The following is a 15,678-nucleotide window of genomic DNA, read 5'->3' on the forward strand; positions in this document are numbered from 1 at the left end:
AAATTATAAATTTTTCCTTCAAAATAACAAGTAGGGAGATTTCGTCTCTATATCTAGTTAAACATTTCTTTTGGCCTTCCATTTGCCTTCTAATTTACCAATTCAAGTATAATTTTCTTAGCTATATATTCGTCACTGGTTGCTTATTGTGTTTTATTATACATTGCCTTTTTACAATTTATAGATTATTATATTATTATATATAGCGATGTTATAGGATATTTCAGTGGAAGAAAAAACATCAACATTATGCAACATTAGAATATATTAATTTCTTGATACCATGGTTCGAAATATTTACATATATTATATATTTTCGAATATGTGTAGTAACAGTTATTGATATTATTATATAATATTGACACATATATTTAAATATTAATCTTAAAATATAGTTGTAGTAAATTGTTGTAAAAGTAAATTTTTTTTACATCATATAATTCACGGATATTTGGGTATGAGAAAGCTCTGTGCAAAGTGGATGCCGCGCGAGCTCACTTTTGACCAAAAACAACGAAGAGTTGATGATTCGGAGCAGTGTTTGAAGATGATCAAGCGTAATAAACTCGAGTTTTTGCGTCGATATGTGACAATAGATGAAATATGGCTCCATCATTTCACTCCGAAGTCCAACCAACTCTGACAGTCACCCGAGTGGACTGCACACGATGAACCTGCTCCAAAGCATGGGAAAAGGCAACGATCGGCTGGCAAGGTTATGGCATCTGTATTTTGGGATGTGCATGGAATGATTTTCATTGACTACCTTGAAAAAGGATGGAAAATTAACAGCGACTATTACATAGCGTTATTTGACCATTTGAAGGATGAATTCGTCGTAAAACGGCCGCATTTGAAGAAAAAAATAGTGCTGCTTCACCAAGACTATGCACCGTATCACAAGTCAGTGAAAACGATGGAAAAAATCCATGGATTGAGCTTCGATTTGCTTCCTCTTCCACTGCATTTTCCAGATCAAGAAATTTTCGTCTAATGAAGAGGTGATCGGCGAAACTGAGGCCTATTTTGAAGCAAAGGACAAATCGTACTACAAAAATGGTATCGAAAAGTTGGAGGGTCTCTATAATCAGTGTATCACCCTTGAAGGGAATTATGTTGAATAAAAAAACTAATTTTGCAAAAAAAATGTGTTTTACTATGGTAGGCCGGGGACTTTTCAATTGACCTGTTAGCACTGAAATTTACTTTGAGTGGAATAAGATGTCATAATATGTTATATGATAAATAATACTTACAGAATAAATACATGTTTTCATTTACAGAAACAACGATATTTAGAAAAATTTAGATATAAATATATTAACATTTCTAATACTTGTGCTATTTTAGTATTATCAGATTTTATTAACTAATAATATAATAAATTGATAAAATTATTTTCTAACTTTTGAAGTGTATATTTTAATTTTGTAGTGTGTTTTAAACAAAACAAGGTCATTGAAATTTTCATTATAAAACAGCAGTAAACAATTACATAATTTACGATTAATATATAATAGCATATTTTATGATATTACAAAACAAATCTCTAACATAGCCATTATTTTATTGTCTGATAAAATTTTAAATGGAAATATTTTATTTATTAGTGTTTGTAGTCTTAAAACGGGTTAGTTAACAATGCTTAATAAAAAATAAATGCTTCTTGCAATAAAACTTTATAAACAGTATAGATTTGTAATGTTTATATTAGGTAGTGTACAAAATACATAGATAGATCTCTGCAGAATTAGTGTTGCAGATTTGATTGACAGAGAACCTAAAATTACATTAATAAAACATATTTCTTAATTTGTATTTAATGTCCTTAATTTTTGTGACATACTGTAGAAATATGGTATTAATAAAAATTATTAAATTCCCCACAATAAAATGGTTAACTAAATTAAACTAAACTAACTAATTTATTATAATAATGAAAAATGAATGAAATATTTCTTTTCTTAGAATTTGTTGTAATAAACATACGTATTCAGATTGACCTAACGTACAAATAATTACGAAATATAGTTTATAAATCTGATGAAATCATATTATGAACATTTGTGTATATTAATATTTGTATCATTATTACTGCAGTGTGTTGTTTATAGGTAGCTACTATTACCAATAATTATAATATTATTTTAAATTACACATCACGTACATGCATTTTCTTGTATAAAATATGTTTGCTCAATTAGGTTACGATTCATTTATAATCAAGGTACAGTGAATAAAGTGGGGCAGCATTATTTTGTGGTTTTTGTTTAGATTTTTACAAATTTTGCAAACGTAATTATGTCAATTCGTGATAACACATTTCTGCTATTTTTCATCTTCATTAAATAAATATTTGCGGGAAATATTTCAGTGTTTTTGATTGACTTTGAGGATCAATTCGATTGCTCTTTATTGGCAATTTGGCAATATGGTGGCAATACGGCCTAAAAGCCGGACCGGAGAGTTCTTTCGGCATGCATTGTCGCCTGGTGAAATTCTCGTAGGTTTGCGATATTACGTATTTTTGTTAACATAGCTATACTTCCAAAAATGAACCTGGTTCATAAAAATAGTTTTGTTCTCAAAATAGGGATCAATCGTTTATTTTGCTACATATACGAGTCAATATTTATACATAAGAAAAGTTAAATTGAATCTACGAAAACAATTTGCAAGCTATAGCTAATGATGTAAAATCGAACTTAAATATTAATATTTCTTTATGGTTCGTGTGACTACATATATTATGAATCTATCAGAATTAATGTACGTATCAGAATTAATAAAAATAATATTCTATCTAATATCATTCTGATAATCATTTCAAATTACATATTAACTAATAAAATGTCAGAGAAATAATAGAGTTTTAAGTAATATTTTTTAAGCTCCTTACCGTTGGCGAAAACTACTTTCAATAAAGACCTATTACCGTGTGGGTGTTAAAGCGTGTGTCCAAATGGTCGTTACTTGCAGCCATCCTCTATTAAAACAGATTAAGCAATAATATAAAAATGGCTCATCTCTTTTATGTTCACGCATCATAATTAGATATTATTGACCTCTCGTCTTATTCAATCATTTGAGAATAGTTTGGAGCTATTTAAGTTATTATTAAGCAAATATGTGTTATTAAGTATGGTAAGCAAGCTGCACAGTTACTTGATTGAGAACGATTTCATCTAGTATTGCTCGGAAAATAATACTGGATTTTGACATTATGTTCAGCTCAAAATATTATGTATTTTCAAAATTTCGATACGATGATGGTAAGTAATATCATCGTTTTTGAAAAAGTGACTTTCTGTTAGACTGAAAATCTGATTAAAATATATACTAATCATATAGTCAAATTTTGAATTTTATGGTGGATTAAGTAAAAATTATCATTCCATTCAAAGTGCCTTAAATTGTTTATTCGAAATTGAGTTGTGTAATGTAGTAAAAAAAAATTGTTTAGTAATTGTGTGTATATAGTAGAATATAAAATACGTGTATTAGATAGATTAAATAAGGTTTTGTTTATTTTTAATTAGTTATTATAACGATTCTGATGTACATACTTTATTTTAAAACGTTTTTAAACGTTTTTGTTAAAAATCTAAGTTTGATTATTTTTTACTCTTAGTGAGTTCTTTATTATTTTTTGAAGTCGGTTAAATTATTTTGCTAAAAATATTTTATTATTTACTTCAGTTAAGTGATGTGATATTGATTTGTTTATTATCATTTGGTTATTTATTAATGTTTATTATTGTTATTTTTTAATGTTTATTTTTATGTTAGCAAAAGAAGATCATTGAAATTTTTAGATAACTTATTTTACATTAATCTGTTCTTACTTTGTTTAAAGGTAACATGGATCATAAATAGTTAGTTGTGTAAGACTGGTTATTGCGTCTGATTATTATCGTGAGAAATAAATTTAAAGCATAAAATTAAAGGTCATTCTTTAAAGGGAAGTTATTTTTCTGCATCGGTTCCCTTTTACTACCGCCACCTTCTTCGTAGCACACAGAGACGGTAACGACATTTGCCCTTCATTATTTTTAAGACATTTGTTTCCGGTATATTATAACGTACTTTTAAAATCTTTTTAAAGATATCTTAGTGCATACTATTATCGTTGCAGACATTTAAATAAGGAAAATACATTGTTATTTATTCCAATTCGGAAATTATATAAATACATATTATAATTTAATTATATAATTAGATAGGCCGATACATTTTAAAATCGATTCGTAGTAGGCATGCGAAATTTGAAATGTATTTGAAGAAGCTACTGTTGCGAAAAACAAATGAAAATCTATACTCTAAATAAAAATCAGTATTTTTATATTTATGCCTTCCTAACTGATGCACCAATAAATGGAAACAATTAAATATTTTGACATATAATATCATATTAATAACTGAAGAAACTAAAAACATATATCTCTCAATAACGATTTTTTCAATTATTTTTAAATCATTCTAGTTGTGTAAAACTGGATATTTTCTAATATGATCTAAATAAGCATCAACTTAAGAAGCTGTAGATGGTAAAAAGATACTATAAAATGTACCAACAAACAATAATGCCGAATATGAACATGTACTTAATTTTTTGTTATAAAAAACATGTTATTTAGCTTTAAAATATAGTTTAAAAACAGTAATAAGAATATTTATTCGATTTAATGATCATTAGTTGAAGAATTGATTGATCATGAGCTCATAAATATGTTTTAGTTAATTGCAAAAGTTATGAGCTTAAATTAATAAAAACTCTATTATTAATAGAACATATCTTGAACTATTTCTATTTCGAATTATATAGTTTAAAAGTCAGGATGTTTAACGTCAATGTAATGTAATTATAATTAAATAAAGCTATTTTATCAGCGTATTTGGTTTAGTTGAATTATGGCAATCTGAACTGCATTGATTAAAAACGGAAACGGATCTTCGGTGTGTGGTCAAAAATACGGTAAGTATGTGCACTGAGCTGAAGCCGTATAAAAATTATTAATGCCAAACAGTGGGGTGCGGCTGATTCACATCGCTTTTAGTACTCTATTCCCATTTAAATGACGTTCTCATTAATTTATGGCTCTCATTCACATAGTTTTGTACCTTTTATGTTTGTTTTTAGTCACGTTAATTTTTTATGCATTTGTAGTAATTTTATTGGTGCATAATTTAACCAAATAATAATTAACCAGAAAAGTTCTTAAAACATCTTTGTTTCTAAAATAGCTTTCCATTTGATTGCTATTTCTTTGTTTGTAATATTATATGTTCTATACACGTAACACTACGAATATTTCGTCACATTTGTTAACATTTGAAATAAAACAGTACACTCTACACTATAGAATTGCCTACGCTATTGCCTATAAAATAACGCATATAAATTTAAAAAAATCCATTTATTCGGTTATTTGGTTACAGTCAAATAGAGTCTATTCAAAGTTCTTTTGTATATGTGTCATCAAGATGTTTAAGTTATTGCCTACCGCAATTTGTAAATAGTTTTAGAACCAGACAATATTATTCTTCTAATCATTTTATTCTACTTAAAAAGATATATAATGCTGTTTGATAAGTTCAAACGTGAAACCGAACTAGCCTATCAAAGTTGTCCGGCTGTCAAACGTACACAAAATTATTCAAAATATTATATATATTATTATAGCGTTATAAATTGGCAGACGTCGTTTTAAAGAATTTCAAATCGACGCGATTTTTAATGAAAATAATTTTTAGCGTATTGCAGCTGCACTGAATATTCGTACCTAAAAACAATATAACCTTAAATTCTCCAAAAATAAACCGTTTTTATGCGAAACGGGTGATGAATTAAGATCAGCTTGATGTTAGCTTTATCAGAGTTCAAATATACGAAATGTATAAAAAAAGTAAGTAGTTTTTCTAAGCGAAACATAGTTTAATACAATTATTTCAGAGAAAATTGTTAGTCTTGAGAGTATCCATAAAAAGCGGAAAAATATGCAGCTATTTGAGAGATGTTGAACATCTTTTCATACACTGTTGGATTATTGCTGTTAGGATTTAAATGGTGTAAAGTTAACCCACGAATGGGTTTAATGGAACTTGCAGATATTGCTTTTAAAATACTACAATTTTTAAAAACATAACAAAATGAAAGAAGAATTATTATATCAATTTGTATATTTAAATGAGACGTGGATATTTCAGAGTGGTACAATGGGTCACTCATGGTAAGATAATAATAAATATGGCATAAAGGCAGCAAAAGTTGATGGAGAAAGGTAAACGTGGGAATAACTATCGATTAGGTTTTATTAGTCAGAAGTTTTACTTTGTTTTTACTAACAGAAGTTAAAGTACTTCTTGCTAGAAACAGGAATATAAATGAAATGTTTTTATTCTTGGTGCGGAATTAGCGTCCAAGCGTCCATTAGTGTTAGAAGTCCAAGGGCGACTGCCATGGAGAAATGAACCATAACTTGTTTTTGCAGTAGTTAAAAATCAACTTTTAAGGAACTTGGAGTAACCATCAGTTATTATTATGGACAATTCACCATATCTTAGTACACTGGTCGTATGGACAAAGGCTGCAATTAAGCAATAGCGTAAAGTATATAAGTTTTGAAGATACCATGTTAAATAATGAACTATTTCAAGTTGTTATTAGGTAAATATAAATGAAATGTTTCATTGCGTTTTTTGCAATTTACTTTTTTTAGAAATAAGCTCGAAAAAAGATATACAGTAGATTAGATGGCTGAACAATATGGCCACATAGTATTACGATTTCCTCATAGCACTGTATATTGAATCCAATCGAGTTGATATGGGAGGTAGCAACGACTTATTATAATAGACATGATGGTTGAGAAGGATATTCTATCAAGAACTGTTAGGATATGCGGAACGAAGCATAGTCGACCATAAAACCTTCTGTTTACTTTGTATGAACTCGATAAGACATATACAGATGAAGTAATTGATAAATGGTGGAATCGTGAATGTGTTTTAGACAGATTGCAATTTAAAAGTTTAGTGATTGAATTGGACAGTGACTCGGAAAGTGACTAAAGGAAATTTTCAGGATATGTGATAATGTCGGAAATTTCGGAGACAGAGTGATGAGACAATTAAATGTATGCACATAATTAATAGAATATAACTGTAGAAAATGGTATCTAGAGCGTGAAAGATTTAGCTGCACATATATGTTTGTAATTGCTCAGAATGAAACATGAGCATTAGGTTAGAATGTATGAGGGAGAATGAATACTAACTGTTTTGTAGATATAGTAAATGCATTAGGCAGAATTCAGTGATTAATTTTATCAAGAATGGTGTACAAATATAGAACGGAAGAAATAAATGCAGCGATGTCAAGATGACTTGACTAACAAACACACCATCAAAGGAAACAAGAACTAAGCGTAAAAAGGTAAAAATGCTCTCGAATGAAAGTAAATTACTTTACTTTGATATATAATTGTTAATTAGGTGGATTAGATCTTTAGATTAGATAGGGAGCTACCATTACATAAAAAAAACGCGCTTAGAACTCTACCTCATGGGTGGTGTTGAAAAGAGTTCAGTGTAAATATTATAAAGCAACTTCGATAATATATGCATTAGATGATCAATTAATTTATTTAGACTAGAATTTTGTTGTATATTAAAGTCAAGATGTACTAAAACTCAGAGCTGATGCAACATTGCGACGTTTTGACGTCACAAATTTCGATGACGCATGTACAAATACATTTTAAAAAGACTATAGTTCAGGATTTATTATATCAATGAAAATACGAATGGACCTTGTAAATAAATAACATACCTGTTCCACATGACAATCGTAGTTGCAGGTATAGTCGTAATGACCTACATCTGTCGAACTCTGAAAAAAAAACCAGAATATTAGTAGAAAAAAGAAAACACAGAGAACGTGAGTCGTGACTTTGTACAAAATCTGAGCATTAAACTATTGATGATACACCACTGTCGTTCAGGTTAAGGTTTTACAGCCCAATAACCAACCTGCTATTTCCGTTTTATTCTTGCACCACATAGTAAATATTGTCTAAAAAATTCTGGTGAATATTCGAATTTTGTTTTTAAAATGTAGTTAACTAAAATTACATCGTTTTAAGTTTTAAAATTATATATTTTATAATGTTTGGTGTTATAAATATAATTTTGTCATGTTGGGCGTTATTATAGAGGTGCAAAACTTACAAACGTTGTTCAAAATTTTATTTTTAGGTTTTTAGGTTTTAGTTTAGTAGACAATTAGTCACGCCTAAAAAAGTAACTAAGGCTATCAAAGTTGATATTATTCCAAAGTAATCACCTGGCTATGATGTATTAACAGGACAAAAACTACCAAGAAAGGGAAATTTTAAAACTCATCAACTTAATCGATGTAATATTTTAAATAAAATATATCCCATGTTTGGAAATTATTGAAATTATCATGTTGCCAAAACTTGGAAAATCACTAAATGAAATAAAAGCTTATAGGCCCAATTTAAGGTATTTGAAAGCTCCTGTTGAAAAGAATTAAATCTATTATAAAGAGAAAAACTCTAATACATTGGTTTGGGTTTATTAACAAATATTCAACAATTGATCAGGTGCACATAATAACAGATGTACGTGAAAAAGCTTATGAAGTTAAAAAGCAATGTTCAGCTATAATTTTAGACATATCACAAGCCTTCGCTGGTATGAAGGCCTTGTTCATAAATTATAGAAAATGTTATTGAAGCAATACACTGAACTATTAAAATCTTACATTACAGCTAGAATGTTCAGAAGAGTCCAACAAGAAGAAGCTTACTCTACTCTGGAGATGATAGCGCAGAAGCCACACGAAAATTACAGCAGAGTTCACGTAATCTGTATAATCAGACCGCACAAGCGCCAATAACAATAAATAATATTATCCTTCCATTTATGTTAGCAACAACACTAGTATTGCTAGTATCGCCACAAGTATCTCAGAATAAAACATGATGCAAAACTTCTCTGAAAGGAATATGTACAAAAGAAAAGGAAAGAACTGTGGTTCAAATATATGAAAATGTATTGGTAAAATTGAACAAAATAACGATTATCAGTACATAAAAACTTTCTATTATCAATTAACTATTGAAACCTATATGAACATACGGAATTCAGTTATGGGTACGTTCCGCGAGAAGTAATCATTACGTAGATAAAATCATGATATAGATAGATATAATCACTATATAGATACAATACACTTTTTTCGAAATATAGTCTTGAGAAATATTATAGGTATACTCAGATACAAGATTGATTACTTATATCGAGACTTTTAGTTATCAATTTTCATTTAGGAAATTAAGAGAAGTTAGTCGAAAACGACTAATGACAATGTAATAAATATCATTACCAGAACCTTTTAGATATCATAATTAATAGTTATAATAAATCTATTTTTAATTGTTTGTAGAAATAATATATATATATATATATATATATATATATATATATAAATATATATATATATATATATATATATATATAAATATATATATATATATATATATATATATATATATATATATATATAATATATATATATATATATATATATATATATATATATATATATATATATATATATATATATATATATATATATATATATATATATATATATATATATATATAGATACTAAACTTATTTTTATCTCTTCAAATCATTATATGCATTACAGTAAATAATAATGATTTTTAGCGTTGATAGGTAGTTGTAATATGTTTTGAAAATTTAAATAGAATTTTTGTAAAAAAACTGTATATAACTATGTATCAAACTATCTATTAAACTGCATTATTAAGTTGCTCTATTATTAAAAATTAGCAATTATATTAAAAAGAGCAATTATATCCTTCGTCTTGTAGGGCAGATGTGTCTCATCATCATGTTACTTATAATTTACACTTATTTAATCAGTCTATACTTGGTCTGGTTTCTAATTGAATTTATTAAGGGCCAGACTGAGCGTATATAAGATTCCTACATTACGACATATTTTTAATGTATTTTCACTTTAATTACTTCAATTGTCTGAAATTAAAGAATATATTTGATTTTGATTTTAACATTTTTAATTTTTAGCAGTTTAAGTATAATCTGGTAACAAAAGATTATAACCGAAATAATTATTAATAATGTGTGATTCCACTCTTTCCTCCACTATTCGTTGCTCATCATGATTGGACACCAAGCTCTTCTGATATGGTCCCGAAGAAATGCTGTATGATATTACTTGGTATACATAATACATTTTCTTTGTTTTTGTATCATATTACTGGCCTTCGGACGCTTCAAAATCCCTTATAATTTTAAAGTTTTAGATAAATTTTTGATGAAATAAATGTATTTGAAATTTTCTATGTCTATAACTAGTGCCCACATGCTCTTATTGACGGAGCAGGTTTTCCATATGCCTTCAGTTTTATACAAATTAAAACAAGAGAGTACGCTTCTAGCGTACGTATTATAGCAAATTGTTTGATCATTTTTACTTTAAAATGATAGAAGAATGTATAGAAACTTATGTGTAAGCTTTATAATGGTTGTATTCTAAAATAATTATAAAATAAGACATAAAAGCGTTGCTTCTTTAAAATTAATTGATTCAACAAAGTAACTGAAAAATAAAAAGTGTTGAAACATGAGAAGGAAAGCGGAATTTGATGATAAATTATTTTAATATTGGAGATATATTCCGTTATTTAATTATTAACTTTTCAGGGTTACTTCTCTAGGTACACGCTGATTAAAAAACTCAGATTGAGATAATCACTCTGATCAAATAATGTTCAAAATATAACTAGAAAACACCAGTGATCAATAAAAGTGCTTTTTTGCGCTGCCAGTAGCTATAGCAGCATTTCAATAAAAATTAGTTTTTCCAGTTAAGTTAAAAGCGTATTTCCTTTATCAGCCTACTTGAGACTAAAATAGCGAAATAGCAACGACAAAACGAAAAAGAAAATATGACCATATCATACTGTAAATGTTAATTATTCGTAACAAATTACAATTAAAGATATTGCTATAAAAATATCAACAAATTGAAATAAAAATGTTTACATTCCTTGACGAGTTAAGTGTTGCTACTCGAACTCAGTGTGTACCCAAAGATTTGAACGGCGCATAACAAATAAAACATCATAACACAAGAAACTGATTACAAATTAATTACCTTCCTCCGTATCCGTATCGTTTATGACCTTTTCCATTATCAGGTCGTTTTATTTTAAACAGAGACATATAAACAGCTTTATGTGTGATCATTTATCTTCTCACAAAAATGTGAGCTATTTCATGGACTTAGTAGATATTAAGCATATTTAACCTTATATATACAGGGCCGTCTAAAAAGTATAACGTAAAATGCGGGGTTTCAAAAAAGTCATTGATCTTAAAGCTAGTGATGTTAATAAAACAATATAAATCATTTTCAGATAGTTCAACTCTTTCGTTGCTGGATTTTATGTTAATAATATCCCTTGTTATTGATAAATGTTATAAAATGGGTTTATAATATTAATAAAATAATAATGAATTTATAAATCTTACTTAATATTTTGTTTATACAATTTTATTATATTATGAGGAAAATAGAGTAGGAAAAAGTATCTTGAAATGCACTAAAAATTATTTTATTTGTTTTATGAATATATTGAAAATCAAAAACCTTCTTAATAAATACTTGATTTTGGTTATTACTTACATGTAATATAATTGCATTATAGCATGAAAATTATTTCATTAACTGACCTTGTCTCATGAATTTAAATGTGTAATATATATCTTAAATAATTAACTTAACGCTTTTATATTATATATACATTTTTACTTTATCAGTCTATATATATATATATATATATATATATATATATATATATATATATATATATATATATATTGAATGTGGCTTAATTAGATTTGGGGTCATAGAGGCTAAAAGAATTATTAACTTTTATTGATATATTATTGGAAACTAAAATTACACTTTTAGGTAGGATTTTAAAAAGCTTAAAAAAATTGTAAAACTCCTTATATGATTTATTGGTATTTAGTACTTGGAAACTGCAAATGTATTCTTTAGTGGTTGTGATATTGTAATACTATTGTTTTATTTATAATAGCTAATGCCTTCTTTAAAATAAATATTTAAGAACATTTTAGTTACCCTTTCATCATGCCACAATATTTGTGCTAGTTATATAGTGATTAAATTATATACAGGTACGTTTTAAACTTAAATATCCGGAGACTGTGCTATATAAATTGACAAGAACAGTGAACAGATATTACGAGCAAACCTTTGACGTATTTGAAGATGATGCACATTGCTACTGTTGCTTTTTATTATTCCATATAAATATATATATATATATATATATATATATATATATATATATATATATATTAATGTATTACATGTATATTAATATATGTATATTTAATTGGTTTTCTATATATTTAAGAGTCTTGTATGCTTGATTTTGTAGTCATTATATATTTTTATAATAATTAAACTTATATTACTACGTTATTGAAGCAAGAATTGAAATTATATGCGTGTGTTATCATTTTAAAATAAACAACCACATTACAACTTAAAAAGAAGAAATCTTAATATTATAATGTCTATAGATTCAACGATCCATTATCAGAGTAGTGAAGGATGACGACAAATTATTAATAATGTTTCACGCTTTAAAAATAATAATACGTCCAGCTATCGTTAAACGTTGAACGCATATATTGTGGCGCCAAGAGGCAAATCTCCTACAGTTCGATTAGATGGGAAATATAACCCATCAAGTTTAATCTTTTATTATAATTAATTCATTAAGTAATTTATTTACATTTAATATTGGCGTTTATGAAATTATATATTTATAAATATATTAAATACATATGTGTTACACACAAATTAGCAATAATTTAGCAATTACCTTTGTGGGACAGTGTTGAATACAATGCATTTCGGCGATCCTTTCCACATCTTCGTAGTCAATTGTTCCTAGAACTTGTGACACAAGATAAATCAACACAGTAATCACAAAACCATTCATTCTATTAATTCTTTCGTTCACGATTGGGTTAATCTGAAGGCATTTTACACATTGATAAAAGAGGTAAAAAAAACTAAATTCGATTTAAATTATCACGTTCAACTATGACGCAAAAAAACAATAGAGCCGCGCGCCTACTAGATCGATGCAATAATACTCAGCCGTAGGATTAACGAGAGCACTAACAACTGTTGTGGTGGGGGGACAGCGGCTACAGAAGCTTTAATTACGGTCGTTCCGCTTCTCCCACTCCACTGTCCGCAAGTACCCCACCGTCATTTAACTTGGTACTTAGTGACAAGTGTACGAAATGGAAAAAATAATTACAATGTCAAACAAAGCCTAACAATTTCCGTTGTTTAGGCAATTAAACCTGTTGAGGGTCGACGATACACTCTCCTTTTTAAATCCCCTTTAAATTCTTCATTTGCTCGTTTCCGGTAATTCGGGACCGTTTCTTACTTATTTAAATGGGGTGACAATTAAGATAAGTCTGTTAGTTGCTTCTGGCAGTCGTTACTGTTCAAGTAATATTGTATTTTTTTAGACCAGCATAGAATATAACAATTCATTTGTTTAATTTTTAAAAATTGCCAGATCCATTAGACTTGAATTTAAGATTTTATTTTAATATTTTATTATTTTCCAAATGATAATAAAATTCTCAATAGGTCTCATTAGGTCTGAAAGTCTTTCGCTTAAACGTATTTGGACGTACTTGGATTAGCTCCTATTTTGCATAACCTCTAGCTACTGGTTTGTTTTGTTGTGGTTTGGTTTTGAAATTTCCTACCAATTACTAAGGTTTATAAAGTAAACCAGGACAAAATTCACGTGTTCTTTTCTATGTCTTTTAATCGACGCATAATTTTCATTTAACGCTTTATCAATTAGCCCGAGACCTAACATATAGATGATGTCCATATTCTGATCTCCCGAACTTAATTTAGAAGTCCTAACCTTCAAAGTACACATGTGAAAATTTTAGTAATCATCTGTTTTTTAGTTTAAAAGTTATAGTGACTTTAAAGAAATAACTTATATTATAAATATATATAAAATAAAGCTTGTTGTAGACCGATGGAAATGATGGCCAGATTTAACAAAATACTCATTCAATTGCTTTGCCGTATAGTGTAACATATACTTCATATTCGGCCTATAGGAAAGAGGTTTATCTCAAATGAAGAAGTAACTACCATTGTCGCTAAAATCTCGTCATTATCGATTATCTTTTTGCGCTTTTCCAGAAAAAAATATAATATGAATGATATATTGAATCAAGTTATTTTCGGATTCATGCTTTTGTCATTAAACTATTTGGGCCGGAGTTCCACAAGGGACCGGCTTAGGACCTCTCCTGTATCTGTTCTAAACTGCTGACATCCCAACAACAATACCAACACTACTTGGAACCTTTGCTGACGACACAATTATTATGGCAAACGACATATCTCTGCCTATGGCAGTAGGGCAGTAGTGTCTAGGTCAGTAGAAAATAAGTGTCAGTCAATAAAATCTACAAATGGACGAAAGATTGGAAAATTCAACTTAATAGCTCCAAATCTATTCATGTTAATTTTGCATTGCGGCAAAATAATAAAACCTTAATTATATCACTCAATAAATGCCCAATTCCTCAAGCAGAAACAGCTAAATACCTCGGCATTCATCTTGACGGTAGGTTAAATTGGAAACATCATGTTAGACAAAAAACAAAACATATTAGAACCAAAATAAAACAACTATACTGGTTAGTCAGAAGATACTTTCAACTTGATCTAAAATCAAAGAGATTGATTTATCAGACAATAATAAAGCCAATTTGGACCTGTGGGGTGCAAATATGGGGCTGTATCCATCGCTGTCAAAACAAAATTTTTTGATTAATCACCAATGCCTATGGCTACGTAACCAACGAAGAACTGCACGATGGCCTGGAAATCAAATGGATTTGCGAAGTTATCCTAGATTTCGCATTAAAATACGAAATAATATTATTAAATCATACTAACGTGGAACAAATATAACTACTGGACAACGCACAGGATATCAGAAGATTGAAGCAAGCCAAACCATACGAACTTATATAAAGTGTATACCTTCAGTAAAAAACTATAGCTTAAGTTATTATAATTTTATAATTGAGGAATACATATCGATTTATATATCTCACACTCGTCTTCCTTGTGAATCAACCCAAGTACAAATGAAATGTACTAATAAATTAATTTATAATAAAGATTGTACTAAGCATATCTAATCTATCTAATTAATATGTTATTAAAAAAAATTGTCATTGTTCATAGCATTGTCATGATGGAAGACATTCTATTTTTCACTTTTCTATAGATCAATGGTCATTTTTAATAGCTTGTTCCAATTAAATTATTTGGTGATAGCAGAGGAGCTCACTATGAACAATGCCTTTCCAATACTATAACTTCCTTTAAGCCCGTTCGGGTTTCGACTACCATTTTTTTCGCATATTCCTTGTCCCTTTTATAGTCCGTGATCATTTCACTATCATTATCATTTCATTATCATTTCGTGTCA

General features: G+C 28.3%; 1 protein-coding gene across 4 annotated transcripts in view; it reads right to left on the reverse strand.

Annotated features, from left to right (window-relative positions):
* The window catches only part of sev (receptor protein-tyrosine kinase sevenless), a 54,992-nt gene extending 41,670 nt beyond the window's left edge, over positions 1–13,322 (reverse strand). For all 4 annotated transcript variants that reach the window (XM_076394224.1, XM_076394226.1, XM_076394225.1 and 1 more), the window contains exons 1-2: positions 13,003–13,322; positions 7,832–7,891 (exon numbers count right to left, since the gene is read on the reverse strand). In XM_076394224.1, coding sequence (XP_076250339.1) covers positions 7,832–7,891; positions 13,003–13,122 — 180 coding nt within the window. In that variant the 5' untranslated portion in view covers positions 13,123–13,322. The remainder of the gene's footprint in view (positions 1–7,831; positions 7,892–13,002) is intronic.
* Between the last annotated feature and the right edge of the window lie 2,356 nt (positions 13,323–15,678).

This window comes from Rhynchophorus ferrugineus, unplaced genomic scaffold, assembly GCF_030347505.1.
Source record: "Rhynchophorus ferrugineus isolate W39M unplaced genomic scaffold, kcgeb_rfMv2 rfM2, whole genome shotgun sequence".
In the NCBI taxonomy this organism is placed as follows: domain Eukaryota; kingdom Metazoa; phylum Arthropoda; class Insecta; order Coleoptera; family Curculionidae; genus Rhynchophorus; species Rhynchophorus ferrugineus.